This window comes from Triturus cristatus, chromosome 8 (genome assembly GCF_964204655.1).
Source record: "Triturus cristatus chromosome 8, aTriCri1.1, whole genome shotgun sequence".
NCBI lineage: Eukaryota > Metazoa > Chordata > Amphibia > Caudata > Salamandridae > Triturus > Triturus cristatus.
Window position 1 is genome coordinate 693099666 of NC_140591.1, and position 14932 is coordinate 693114597.

Consider the following 14932-nt stretch of genomic DNA (forward strand, 5'->3'; position numbering starts at 1 on the left):
AACGCAGAAGAGAACTGCCACACTGGCATCCTGTACATAGGAGGGTGAGAGACAAAGCGCTTGGTCAGCTGCAGTCCTAACAAATCCTATCCTGGATTTCGGTGATACTGACTCTGAGGCTGCTGGGCCTTAATGCCTCCTGCATCCTGCTTGTGACACATGCCTGCTGGAATATGCGGGCTCAGCAGTGGGACCTGAAGTTGCAGTTGGCGCAGCATCAGGGAAATCTGTCCGACATAGTCTGAATCTCGGAAGGAACTGCAAGAGATCTGCAGTGGTGGTTAACGAACCACAGTTGGGTCAGCAGCAGACCCCTCTCCCTTCCCCAGCCAGATCTGACGGTAGTCAATCCTGGGATGGGGTGCCATTTGGGAGAATAGGAGATCAGAGGCCTCGGGTCTTAGGTGGAATCCGGACTTCACATCAACCTGTTGAAGCTCTGGGCAATCCGGCTAGCATTAAACGCCTTTCTACCCTCCATCAAGAGAAGGCGAGTACAGGTCATCACAGACACCACCACTACCATGTGGTACTGCAATAACCAGGGCGGGGTGGGGTCGTGGACCCTTTTTCAAGAGGCCCTGTGACTCTGGACATTGCTGTAACAGCAGTGGGCTCTCTCAACGCCAGAGCAGCCCAACTTAGCCGAAGATGCCTAATGAATCACGAATGGCACCTTCATCCGGAGGTGGTGCAAGGTCACTTTCAGCAGTGGAGAGAGACTTGGTTAGATCTATTTGCCACAGACAAGAACACGCAATGTCAGAAATCCTGTGCTCTGGAGTTTCCAAGGCGGCTTTTGCTCGGATACGCTTTCCATCTTGAGTGGAGCTCAGGCCTCCTATAAGCCTATCGGCTTATACCGTTCCTACCCAGAGTTCTCAAGAAGATAAGGAACGACCAGGCCCAAGTCATCCTTTGGCTCCACACCGGGCATGGAGAGTCTGGTATCCCGAGCTGTTGAGCATGGCCATTGGTCCTCCATCAGGCTGCCCTTTCGGAAGGATCTTTTTTCGCAGCAGCAGGGGAGGTTTCTGCATCTGAATGTGTCAACACTCCGCCTTCTTGCATGGAGGTTGAGGGACAACAGCTGAAAGCTGTACAGTGTTATTCTGGCAGCCAGACGTCCCTCTACCAAAATGGTATATGCCTGCCGTGGGGTAAGTTTGTGGCATGGTTTGCAGAGAAACTAGTTCATCCTCTTTCTGCTCCCCTTTGTCAGGTTCTCCTGTTAGTTCTTTTCCTTGCCCTACAGGGCTCTGCTCTGGGCACTGTTGAGGGATATCTTTCTGCTATATCTGCTTTTCTGCAATTGCCTGACTAACCTTCCCTTTTCCAATCTGCTATTGTACATAGGTTTTTGAATGGTTTGCAACATATGGTTCCTCCTTCTCCCTCCATTATGCCTCAGTGGGACCATAATCTGGCCTTGACCTTCCTGATGTGTGCTCCTTTTGAGCCCTTACACAACTGTCCTCTCAGGCTCCTTACCATCAATACGGCGTTCCCGGTGGCAATAGCATCTGCCTGGAGGGTCGGTGAGCTTCAGGCCTTGTCATCCAAGCCTCCTTACCTGAACATTTACCTAAACTGGTACTTCTTAGGAGGGCTTCTTTTCTTCTGAAAGTGATCACTCCATTTCACGTAGGCCAATCCATCACTGCCTAATTTTTACTCTCTGCCTCATCCCTCCAAGGAAGAGGAGCGACTTCACCGCCTTGACCCAAAAAGAGCGTTGTTGTTTTACCTTGACCTGTAGTGAAGGCAGCGGTTTAGATGCATACATTGTTATGTTAGCATAAGCGCGTTAGATGTTAGAAAAGCCATCTTGTCACTTTTGCTGCTTTTGCACATGACACTGCAGAGACATGTTATTATTTGAAAACTGCTTGCTTGCCTTTTCTTCACATGAGAACTGTCTGTTGTTCACATCCCTAGACGTGCACTGCGACCTTGGTCTGAACATTGTGTGCAAAACACTCTGAGCCGCCAGACAATGTATGTTTTTGAGTTCAGGTTGATCGGCCCACTCTCTAGCCATAATATGCACACCGCTGCAAATACCTGGGTGTCGAGAGCCTTTAATATTACTGTTTGCATGCGTTAGAAACACATTCTGGAGAAGAACATTTCCAGGCGCAGAGCATAGCTGATCCTGTGATGTGATTCACCTAAGCTGATCTTTACGGTATGGGGTTCCCCATTCAAGCCTAGAGACCTTCTATTAGTATAATAATACTAGTCTACTAGCGAAGGGAAGGTGGCTGTATTCCACTGTCATTTGTAATATGATTTCTTCCTTCATTTTCTATGGTATTGTAACAATGCTGATGGTTTTAATTATAATCATTTGTCTGCTTATGTTAGCCAAAGTACTGCATCTTAGGACACGTAGTTTATAAAATAAACCTTTTAAACTTTACAGTGTCTCTGATTACTCTTGTTGTGGACTGATATGAGAATAATAACGAACAGGTATTTCTGATTCCCACCATTCCTGAGAGTACTCTAAGTCGCTTGTTCTGGGTTGTCTATACATTGGGACCTCCGGGAGAATATGGATAATGAATGGGACACTGACGCTGGCCGGATAGGGGTTCTGGGTACTGAGGTCAGTTTTTGGTACACCACAATTCACTGAGGTCCTGGTTTCCTGCGCATAGTTCTGTGCATGAGCAGAATCCCTGCAACAGACCGTATACAAGAGTTCCTGTTGGACGACCTACTCTTCGTGGGGTATGTCAGAGTGAAGAAAGTAGGGGCAATACAGAAGAAGACCATTTCACGATGGATTGTACTCTGTATTAAAACCTTCTATACATTGGCCAAGAAGCAACCCCCTGAGGGTTTGGGTGCTCATTCCAGCACAGCTAAAGCTGCCAACACTGTGTTATCACACGGAGTTCTGGTCTTGGACATCTGCCAGGCAGCAAAGTGGGCTTCCTTCCACACGTTTTCAAAACACTATTTCTTGGACAGTCAGGTCCGTAGGGATGGGTATTTTGCCTGTTCTGTCCTGCAGGGCTTCCTCATGTAAAGTTGGTCTGCAGACCCACCTCCAGGCAGGTATTGATTGGTATCTATGTTGAGGTAAGGAATCTTCGGCTAGAAGTCTCTATCAGATAAACCAATTACTTACCTTCGGTAACGACTCATCTTGTAGAGACTATCTAGCTGTAGATTCTTTACCGACCCACCCATCATCCCCGCACTGCGAACAGATATCTAGGAACAGGGTTTTTCCCTTTCAGGGCCCTTGTATTTTACACCAGTGATCAGTGTGCTTCGTGGTGCCACACTTCTGGCGTGGAAAGTCCCAAAAAGTAACTGTTGTCAGCTCGCTGAGGTGTAGCCTATAAAGGCACTGCGCACTTCACTTCGGCACGGATGACGCCACATGGATCCGAACGAGGCCACCTACCAGAGCGAAGGGATACTGCTCAAGAAGATCTTCCAGATCCAGTCTGACGCCTAGGAATAAATCTAAGGAAAGGAATCTGCGGCTACAGAGAGTCTCTACCAGATAAGGCATAGCTTGTTCATTTAGCCGTATTTAGTATTTGACATCCATCTTGCCTCAAAGACTTCAGATCGGTTTGAGGTAACCTCCTCCCCAATATCCTCATCAGTTTCGGCCCTCTACCTCGAGTTCAACTCCTGTGCTTTTTTAAAATGGTATTTTACCCTTCATCATGCAACAAGCCAGCCTTCCTTTTATAGGTCTGGTGTTACATATGCCCTTTTGATTTTACTAAAATTATACATTCACTATACTGAAATATAGGGGCTTTGAGCCAGCCCTCTTCATCTAGTGGTCTTTCATTGAGTGTGTCATTCACTTATTTCTCCGCCCCCTGCAGCCTACAGCATCAGTGTTTGGGTCAACCCACTTGAGCCAGTGGCTAATTTCTCTGTGAGTGATAGTATTCTGCTCTTTCAGAAGGAACAAATCTGCATACAAACAATTCCCTTCTGTTCCACAAACTACTATGATAATGGGTGCCATTTGAGACCAGTTTTCCTTAGGCAAATTAAATTTATAGGTCGGGTACAGTCAGCACACCTGCGCTGTCTTAGAGACATGGTGTATTCAGTATATGGGCTTTAAGCCGGCCCATCGCTTTTCATTGGTTCTTCCCGTGCCTTTCTAAGTTCCTTACTTTTGATTGGTAAATTGTGCCCATTTGTCCCTTCCTTTGGTATGTTGTACCCTCCCAAGACGACTGGCCCTGTTACAGGTCTCATTTCACTTGTGTCCATTCGTTTTGCGCACTGTTTTTTCCGATTGCCTGTCTCGTGTTGTGAATGTTGCAAATGCTTGCAGCTGACCAGTGTTACTAATTTCCCCTCCCACTCACTGTTTCTCTGTGTGCTCTCCCCTTTCCACCACCCTCACCCCGTCCTTGTTATTAAATAATAGTCTTTTTTTATTTTTTATTTTAATAGTTGGGCTTATTTTAGTAGGATATGCAGCAGTGTTTTCGAACTAAATTTGGTGTGACGTGGTGCACATTGAATCTTGTTGGTTGAGTTGTTAATCAAGGACCATGCGGCTCAGCAACAATGACGTCTTGTGCATATTCTTGCAAAATGTGCGCTGCTTTCCACCAGTGAAGGCTTTACTTCCAATCGTGCAGATTGGCCTGGAATGGCTTATAAAGCATAGAACATACCTGCACCACCGCAAGACTAACAACCCGCGCATGAGCGGCTTAACACTACTGTGCCCGGCCCCCTACTGAGGCTCATGGGCTCCTGCCACACCTCCACCTCTCGCCAGACATCTTCTTGCAGCTCAGTAGGTGGCACAGGCGGGCGGGGTACTGGGCCATTCCAAGGGCTAGCTTCGAGCACCTTGAACACCAGACTCTTTGCCCCACTGAGCTTTCCACATCACCCCTTCTAATTTCCACTACAACACCTTCTACGGTTCCCTGCTGTTTCTATCTTCTGTCACCCTTCACCCTACCCCGCTACTTCTCACCTACCACTCTTTTCCTCTCCTGCTTATCCTCTCTACTTCTGCTGTACTCTCTCCCTTGTCACCCCCACTACTTCAAATCCACTGCATTCCTCGCTCATCTACCCACCTCCCATCTTCTCCTCCTGTCCCTCATGGCTCACTGGCCCACACCCCCTCTTCTGTCTCACCCACGTCATGCTCCTCATTGCCCTGCATCCTGTTTAACCCCAACCCCTCTTGAAACCTCCAAAGGTCCAGACTACTGGAGTTCCCGTTGGTTTTTGTACTTGGTAAGTGTCTTCTCACCCCCCTTACACACACAGCGGGTGGAATGTTTATATCTCCAGTCCAATATGTAGTATTACAGCCCAATCCCCACTCTTTTGATCTTCTGTTGTATGTAAAGAACCGTTAATTTAGTACACATGTGAGGATTTTTATATGCTTCGAGGCTTGGTGTGACGTTCCTTGTCTGTCTCCCTAGAGGAGACATGGCCTGGTAATTTGTGTAGGACTGTTACTATTGGAGGAGGACCAAGGCTTATTTGTTTAAGGTTGGTCTCTCTCTAGAGTGGCATAGTGAGCAAAAGAGGCAGTCAGAGTTCAAAGTAATTTACCAGTGGCTGAGATTATTTCAGATGTTCCACTCATGAACTTTATTTTCCTCGGCTTTTGTTAAATGGCCATTTAATCAAAAACTAGATAAAATGTAACATTTACGCTTATGAAAGAAAAAAAAAATTGATTTGGTTTCAGTGGGTTTATTGTGAGTTTTGATTAAGTTTCGGTATGCAGTGATTTAGTTTCCATGCACCTGCCATGAAACTTGGCCTGGCCCCTTTGCCCAAAAAACCTAGGTGCCCAACCCAAGCTTGGTAGAACAGTGGTGTCCTTTAGCTGCTTCTCAGTTGTGTCCGGCAAAGTTAGCATGGTCCAATCTATAGGCCCGAAGTGAGGGCACAGTCTGTTGGAGACCAAAAAGCCAGTACACACTGGGCATACTGAGTGGGAACGGTCAGTTCAGGGGTCTGTATCTCAGAACCAGTAGTCGCGGTCAAGGGTTTCTGGTGGCAGGGCCAGGGCACCCACAGCAGCCACCAAAAATATAAAGCTAACTTGCTATTGGGGGAACTGACTAGGGATTTAATTGACACATTTTACAGAACAACCCAGGATAGATTGATAATTTCCATGGTTCTGCAATCAGGGCGACCATCTTAACTATCACAGCAGATCCCCAGTCCAGAGGGTGAAGTAGAGGAAACCTTAAGTCTCAGGGAGCCAACTAGAAAAAAGAATACTGTTGTGTTTTCCTATGACGTGAGGCAAGAACAGCACTTGTCAGGCTCACCCTCTGTGTTAACTCAAAGGCGATGAGCTTCCTCCGGTCACAGACTGGTGTATACTTAAGTTCATATATTTTATTTTATTTTATTTAAAAGGTTTTGTATAGTGCGAACATGACCCTAGAGTTCATGCTTCCTGGTCAGGTTATTTGGATTGACCTCATGTTTTGAGGTCATGTTTCCAGGACTTCCAAGCAGCTGGTAGTCAATAACTCCTCTTTGTGGGTACAAATTAGGGACCTACACAGGTTGGTAGGTCTTCCTCTCCATGTAGAGCTTCCATAAACTATTCCAAACTTAGATTAGGGAATGGCAACTAGCAAAGATTCCCTTCCTGGATAGCCAGTTATACTCATCTGTACTGATGTGCAGGATCATGCAAAACCATTCACCTCCATAAATGTCATACTAACCAGTACTTCTAGCCAGGGCTGGCCAATTAGGTAATCTGAAGTGTTGAAATCTACACATGCATGTGGAGTCCAGTGGACATGACTTCATAAATAGCTAAGCACATTTGAAAGAAATGTCAAACTCTCGCACACAAAAAAATATATACATGTACTTAACATGATCAAAGCACAGGACCCAATTAGGAGAAACTGGACAGGCCTTACTTGGACAGAGCTCAAAAGTTGTTCCTCCATCGGGCTACGAGCACACTGGCCTGTACCCTTAGACTCTGATATTGCTTGTCAGCCTTTTCTAAACGGGATAAAGGAGGAAACTAGTCACCCTAGACACAGCAGAGCTTTCATGTGATGTCTCAGTCTTTAAAAAAGAGTTTCCTCAGTGGACAGTTAAGATTGTTTGCCTCACCTCAGAGGAAAAAAAGTTCAATGCTATCAACAATCCTATGAGGGCAGGGTGACACAGCTTCCCAAAGCCCCGCAGAAGACGTTCCTCCCAAACGGTAACATATTTTTTCATTAAGGTCAATGTAATTTTGCCTATACAGTTTCACTGTATTTTTGATTGCCCAATTTGTGGTTGAGTAAACCCACAATGCAGACCCTACTACCTGGACAATGATACTTCTAATATATTGGCATGTTGATGTTTTGATGTACCAGTATTTATTTGTGTCTGAAATGACCTTCTTTTGTTTGTAAATTAGGAGTATTCATACTTGCAAGTGAGTAAGCCAAAAATCAGAGAAGGCATGGAACTAGTGGAGCAGCCCACAGATGACCTTTTCCCATGTACTTGCCACAGAAATAAGGTATGTAATGTGAAAGTAGCATAATTTGAACATCAAAAGAATGCATATCTGAACTGGTGATATCACTGGACTTGGTAAATTCACTGTCAATGTGTACTAGTCACGCATTACGTATGAATGCCTGTTTGGTCTTTTTATATCTGAATGCCATATACATGCTCATTCCAGAGATTTACCACTGATACACAAATATTTGTGCTTCCGCAAGAGGAACTTGTAATATACAGAGGTTATGCTTTTGAGCGTATGTGATTCATATATGTTCCAAGTGTACAACAGTTCTCCCTAACTCTCTAATTCAACATGCGTAATGTTTTGATGATGCATTATTTGTTTGCATGAAACTTGGTTATTAAACGATTTTGAGTTAGATGAGTATTTTGTTTTTTGTTCCCCAAGCCCCTCCTTCAATTAGAGGTTGACCTAGTGGTGGGCTGTCCATTTTGTTGCCATCGTCTTTTGGTTGCAAAAATTCTCAGCTGTTATTGGCTCATCCTTAGGCTATGGTTGTTTACTGTTCCTATATGAGATCTGAGGATATAACTCATGAATTTTCACTTTGCAATATTTATTAAGGTCCCGTCATTAATATTTCTTTATCTTTGTCTACTTTTGAAAAGACCCTTTGAAGCTTATTAGCGGAGTACCCAAAATCTATTTTGATTTGTATTAGGTGATTTTAATACAAGAATAGGTGCCTCTGAGTACAGGAATATGGGTTTTTATGAATTGGGCGCTCTCTGGGGTCTTTTGTCTCCTTGCTTCCCAAAAAAGATGTGTTGTATTTGTGCGTCTACTTTACTATCTCGGGCTCTGTAGTTGATTCGGGCCATGATCAATGGCCAGTTTGATCTCTCTCAGACTGATCATTTTTCCTGGCAGAGATGTTTGTACCAGTCACTGATTACTTTTTTGCGGTTCTGGGCGTCTTATGTTGTTACCAATTTAATAATTTTCTTTCTATGTGACTGAATACCATTGTTATCTTCCCTAATAGCTCTATGTCTGTTGTCCTCTTCAGCAACAGCACATGAACCCAAGTGGGGCACCAAAAAACATTGTTTGGGGCAGTAGGAAAGCCCCTGGGCCCCCGCGGCCTCAGCCGGCTCCCCGCATGCTGCGGGAGCCGGCATTTCTCTCACCCGTGAGAGCAGCTGTTTTTGTTTGCTCCCTCCGGGCCACAGCAATCACTGTTTCCCTGCAAGCAAGAGCACGGGCAGGGAAGCAGAAGTGTGCTTCTACCTAGCGGGGGCAAAGCAACCGCCAGGTGAGACCCCACTTTTGTTTCTGCCCACAATCCTGCAGGCAGGGAAAATGACTGTGTCCTGGGGTGGGCTTCCTGAGTTACAGGTAAATAGCCGGACTCAGTGGATGGAGTCCCTAAGACATTGTAAGGCTTGTGGAGGTGGGCCACATGCCCCCCTCCCCTCTAATTCTTGTTTGGCCTTGGGTGATGGGGTTCCCAGGGCCCTTTTGGGCTCGGGGGAGGGCTGCAGAGACCCCTTCCCCTTAAACTTATGTGTTTGGCCCTGGGCGTGGGTGGGCACAGGCCCTATCCCCTATTAATAAATTTTATTAAAGACCTGAGGTCGGTCCCGTTTCCGCAAAGGCGTCCGCCCAACAGCGAAATAAGTGTAATTCTGTTCAGTAGTTTTGTGCGGTAATTCTTTTTAAAAAAAAGTCTATAAAAAATGAACCGGGATTTTGCGTTTTGGACCACACATATTTTCTTGGCCTCCGCTTGATGAACCACCCCGAAACTATCCAAGGAGGAGCTGAGGTGGATGAATCTGTCTGTTTTGTTACGTTTCATGCAGATTTGTCAATCGGCTCCAAAGTTATTAGCAAACCAAAATGTGCTCTGTCTAAGGAAAAGCACACTACTACCCAGTGGAGATGTGTTGCAAGGATGCAGCCCGCATCAAGTTGATGGGCTTGTGCTCATGAGTTAGCCTGCCTTTTGCTGTTTACCTTGTTTGTTATCTGCACACCTGCTACTATCACCACCCTGTAAGCAAATACAGTAATTTTACATGCATCTGCTATTTTGCCAAAATTATTAGCTGCTCTGCTGCACATCTATTGTTTGACTTCTCATTTGCTCATCTGTTCCTCCTCACCTGCCTGTTCCCCCTGTCAACTGATGGTTTTTTTTTCGTTCAGAGGGGAGCGAGAGTTTGGACTAGAGCAGGACTTGTCTAGCCCCCCTCACCTCCCGCCCGCTGGGAGCAGACTTTGTGATTTCTCCCGCTTGGTGGGAGATTCAGAAATTCTCCTGCCTAGTGCGAGCAAACATAGGTTTCCCTGCCCACGGCAGTGTGGGCAGGGAAACTGCTATGTGCTGGGGTTTGACTCCCCTGGACATAGCTAGTGAGCCGGCCCCGGGGGATGGGGTCCCCATTGCCATTGAAGACTCTGGGGGGAGGGGGTGCTGTGCAGGTCCCTCCTCTTAAATTGTAAGTAGCAGCCCTTGGGATAGGGTCCCCAGGGCTTTTTAAGACTCTGGCAGGGAGACCACATGCCACCCCCCTTTTTGAGCATTTCGGCCATGGGGGTGGACTCCTCAGGCCTATAAGGGTTCAAGGTGAGGGGTCTCATGACCTTGTGTGGCCATCTTTGACCTTGTGCAGACGTGTTTGATCTTTCGTGGCCATGCTTGACTTTACGTGGCCATGTTTTTACCTTGTGAGGCCATGTTTTGCCTTGTGTGGCCATGTTTGATCATGTTCGAACTTCGCCCATGTTAGAACATGTTTGAACATATGTCACTGTGTTTAACCATATTTAAAAGTGTGTATGTAAGTCCATCCATGTTTGACTATGTTGGTGAAACGTTGCTCATATTTGAACATGATTCCCCATATGCATTCATGTTTGATCATGCTTCAACATGCATGTCTATTCTGGAGCATGCTTGAGCCCTTTAGTCCATTCACATTTATGTCTGGCGATGTTTGTACATGTTTGCCCAAGGTAAGCCATGGTTTAACATGTCTGTTCTCGCCATGCGAGGGCCTTTTGGAATCAATACACTTTCGGAAGGGGACTTGAAGCCCCGCCCCTCTTTTCCATTGGCTGGTGTCATCCTTTAGGGTAAACGCTGGCATGTGATTGGGAATCGGGCTTTTTTGTTACCACCCTGTCCATTTTTGGACGGCCCATCTGGACAGGCCGACGCCATCTCTGTTTTCTGTTTTTTCGAGGCGCAGGTGAGGCTGCAGGAGCAGCGGCACAGCGTCTTCTTGGTGCGGGACTCATCCACATGCCCCGGAGATTATATGCTGCCCTTAAAAATGTTCTCGTATGTAGAACCAGCTGGAGCTCTTCGTGGGCAACTTAGGCTCGCTCGCTTTGTGCGATTAGGGACAATTGTTTCCACCACACTGTTTACACCGGCCGCTGGCCTGTTCTTCACTGAACTCCCGCACATCAGTTGCAGGGGGTTGCACAAAAATAACTTTCTGAATAAGGCCCATATTACATACTTCTGAACTTTGGCCAGCAATCTTTTTGACTTCATATGAGTAAGCATGCATGTCACATAGCGCCGTATCTGCTCTGATTACTGTAACGCTGCACATCGTCGCTGGGAAGTAAAATGCATTGAACTTATATATATAACGAAGGAAACAAGGAAACACGCGGTCTGGCCACTACAGCCTGGTCTGCTGAGACAGGGGACACACAATGCTCGTTTCACACCGCAGCAGGGGCAGCCGGCAGTAATTGTAATGGTAATGCTCGGAACATACGCTGCTGTCAATGTGCACATTCGCAACACCGGTGGCTGTGTCTGCAGCACCGACACACTCCCTCGCCCCTCCCTTCCTCTCAGAGCATCACCAGCAGCTGCAAGACATGGAATCTCCTTGCTGTTTACTTCAGCGCACGGAGGACTGCCCCACAGCTATGTACAATGTCATGCTCAAGTGCTGGGCCCACCAACCCAAAAACAAACCTTCCTTCGGCACCCTGATATCACTGCTATGGGAGGTGAGGCTCACTACGAAGCAAGCTTCTACTCTGCGATCCTTCACAATCCCGTACGGGACTTCACAGCCAGCACTCCGGCACTACTCACTACTAACCCTCCCAGAGCCAGCGCTTCTGCGCTACTCACTACTAACCATACTACAGTTAGCAATTCTGTACTACAAACTACCCACCACCTCTCACCACCCTGCATTGTCCCTTACCCTCCATTTGGCCTCTCCAAATTTTTTCCTTCCTGACGTTCTGATCTGCACCACCTTTCTCTTTGCTTTTCTTCCCGGATCACTGCCCCCTCCTGCCTGTCCAATCCCCACAAACCGCATTGCTTCGTGTCCTCCTATCTATCACCTCTACGGTGCTGTCCTTGTACCACCCTCACTCTGTCTATACGGCCCTCCCTTTCCATATCACCCTGCTTCTGTGTCCCTCTGCATCATCATCTCTCTGTGCTGTTCACCTTCCTGGCTACACCACTACCCCTCCGGCTTAACTCCTTGTACATGGCCAGCTTCCTGTAGCACCCTCCTGATGATTGATACCACCTCCGTGCCCATTTCACTCTGCTCGCACTACCACCCTCACTCCAGTACCACCACCCTCCTTCCAGTCTATGCCATTTATATTCTCTTTACCACCCTCCTCGCAGTAACTCCACCCCATAGTGCTTGTTCCAGACTTTATTCCTTTTATATACCCCTGTATCTTACTTGTGCCTCCCTTCATTCCCACTATATACCCGTCTCTTGTGCCTCCCTTCATTCCCACTATATGCTCGTCTCTTGTGCCACCCTTCATTCCCACTATATTCCCCAGTCTCCTACTTGTGCTACTCTTCATTCCCACTATATGCCCTTCTCTTGTGCCACCTTTCATTCCCACTATATGCCCGTCTCTTGTGCCACCCTTCCTTCCCATTATATGCCGTGTCTTTTACTTGTGCCGCCCTTCATTCCCACTATATACCCCTGTATCTTACTTGTGCCGCCCTTCATTCCCACTATATACCCCTGTATCTTACTTGTGCCACCCTTCATTCCCACTATATGCCCGTCTCTTGTCACCCTTTAATCCCATTATATGCCCGTCTTTTACTTGTGCCGCTCTTTATTCCCACTATATACCCATGTATCTTGCTGTACCGCCCTTGATTCCCATTATATACCCCTGTATCTTACTTGTGCCGCTCTAGATCACAGCAGGTGATGTGGCACTATTGGCAGAGCTGTCGACTTTGGAACTGGAGGAATGAGGTTTCAGTCTTCGATAGAAAAAACAGTTAGTGGTTCCAGGCAATTCACTTAATCTCCCGTGCCTTAAAAAACAAGCATTGACAATGCAATCGGTCTCGCCTTTGATTAAGTTAAAGCCATTTGCTTTGATAATGGTATTGTATAACAAAGCAAATGACTTTAACTTAATAAAAGACGAGGCCTATTGCATTTTTAATGCATGTTTTTAAATGTATGTTACATGTGTTTATCGCTGTAAAATGAATCATTTAAATGAGGAGTCTCATCAAGTAGCCAAGGCTATTTTGTTCAACTTAATTTAGGGATGGAGCACATTAAATGCAAATATTCCTTAACGCAAATTTATAATTAACCTAATGGATCTTCTTGGGTTTCAATACAAATGTAAATCAGTTCAGATTAAGGACAAAGTATGTTTATTTGGTACCATTTTAAATTTAATTCAACAACGATTAACTTATGACATATGTGAGTACAGAAAATACAGTTAGCCTTATAAAATTGTAAATGGAACCATCATCATCATTCTGCTGCACCCTCATCTACCCTCTCCCTCTTAAATATGCCATTTCCTATGTCTATTCATTATTCTCATTGCTCCTCAATACTACTGGAGTGTGTTGCTTACATGGGTGACTCACAGTGCTCTGTAAGATTTATTTTGTAAGAAAGGTTGACAAAAACAGTGGATGGAAATTTGCCTTCTGATATGTTTTTAAAACTTTTAAAAGGTATGCACTATTTTCAGAAAGCATAGCATGTATGCCAACGTCAGACCAATATAAAGGTGCTAAAAGAATGATAATAGAAGTTGCACAGATGTGTATTATTTGTGTTATTCCACTTGCACTATCTAGCAACCTGCAGTGTAATAGAAAAGAGTGTATTTTTCTACTTTTTAGCCAGAGCTCATACAGCATAAACACAAATTAAGTAATGTTTAAAACTGCAAATGTTTATATATTGTTTTCTTTTTCTTTTTAGGTTAAAGATGAACTTTAAAATGTAGAATTCAATATTTAGAAATTCCTGGAGCACCGAGGATTTCTGTTATTGTCCGCATTGTTCAGTACAGCAGAAAACAATGAATGTACAGTGTATTAGACACATCCATCTTTGGTCAAAATATGAAGTAACTCACTACAAATGGATTAATCATTTTCCAGTCTTGCACTTTCACCAAACGTGTATTGAAAATAATATGCCTGAGATACTCTGATTTAAAGTATCAGTACTTTTTTTATGACTCCTTTCCTTTTTTAAATATATACAGTAAAATACACTTGGAAATAGTATCTGCAGAGCAGAATGGTTGTTAGTGTAAATGTTTTTGACACAAGATACTAAAGTGTCACGTGGGCACACGTCATCACTGTACCATGAACTGAACCGTAATGTATTAGTGTTGATCAACCATGCATTTATAGATTTTCATTAAATGAAGAAAGTAGATCTGTGGTCATTAGCCGTCAACGTGGTCATGGTGTTCATTCCCTCTACTCTTAGACCACGGTGTAATAACACACAGGATGTAAATAAAGCAGTTGGGGCGCATGCTAAAAGATACAATGATGCAAGTTTTACAGTTCATAAATGTAGTTTATTCATGTAATTCACACATTTGCCTCAGCACTCTGCACTTTTCAATGCTACCGAATGCCACTGATACAAAAATGGAGCAAATGTTCAACAAACTGATAATAAAAAACAATTTGAAATGAGCTGGGTTTTTTTCTGTTTAAAAACATTCAATTAACATAAATATTGTGCTACATTTTTTGGTGGGTATGCTTGCTATTTATGGTAGGTGAATTTTTTTTGTATATAAAGTTTAATAATGCAATTTAGTTTCACAATGAGTGCATCAAATGTAAGTGCTGTTGTTGGAATGTTATTTAGCGTAACAGTGCAATGGCATATACTGAGCTCTGCGCTACACTGACAGAGTTGGTAAATGCATATGTTGGTTTACAAGAACTGTTATTTGAAACAGAAAACCATCATCATTTGGAGGCCACCTTCAACTTCTTGAGGCTGCTCTTTTGATTACTAATCACTCATACTGCATACACGCATAAGATAACCTAGCGTATGTGTTTAGGTAATTGAAATATTTAAGAAGTTACCATGAAAAAGAGAAAAATTTAGAATTGTGTTC

General features: G+C 44.8%; 1 protein-coding gene across 1 annotated transcript in view; it reads left to right on the forward strand.

Moving 5' to 3' along the window:
- The window catches only part of POGLUT2 (protein O-glucosyltransferase 2), a 142994-nt gene extending 128499 nt beyond the window's left edge, over positions 1-14495 (forward strand). Inside the window, exons 9-10 of the mRNA XM_085622099.1 lie at positions 7427-7531; positions 13759-14495. Coding sequence (XP_085478225.1) covers positions 7427-7531; positions 13759-13776 — 123 coding nt within the window. The 3' untranslated portion in view covers positions 13777-14495. The remainder of the gene's footprint in view (positions 1-7426; positions 7532-13758) is intronic.
- Positions 14496-14932: the final 437 nt, after the last annotated feature.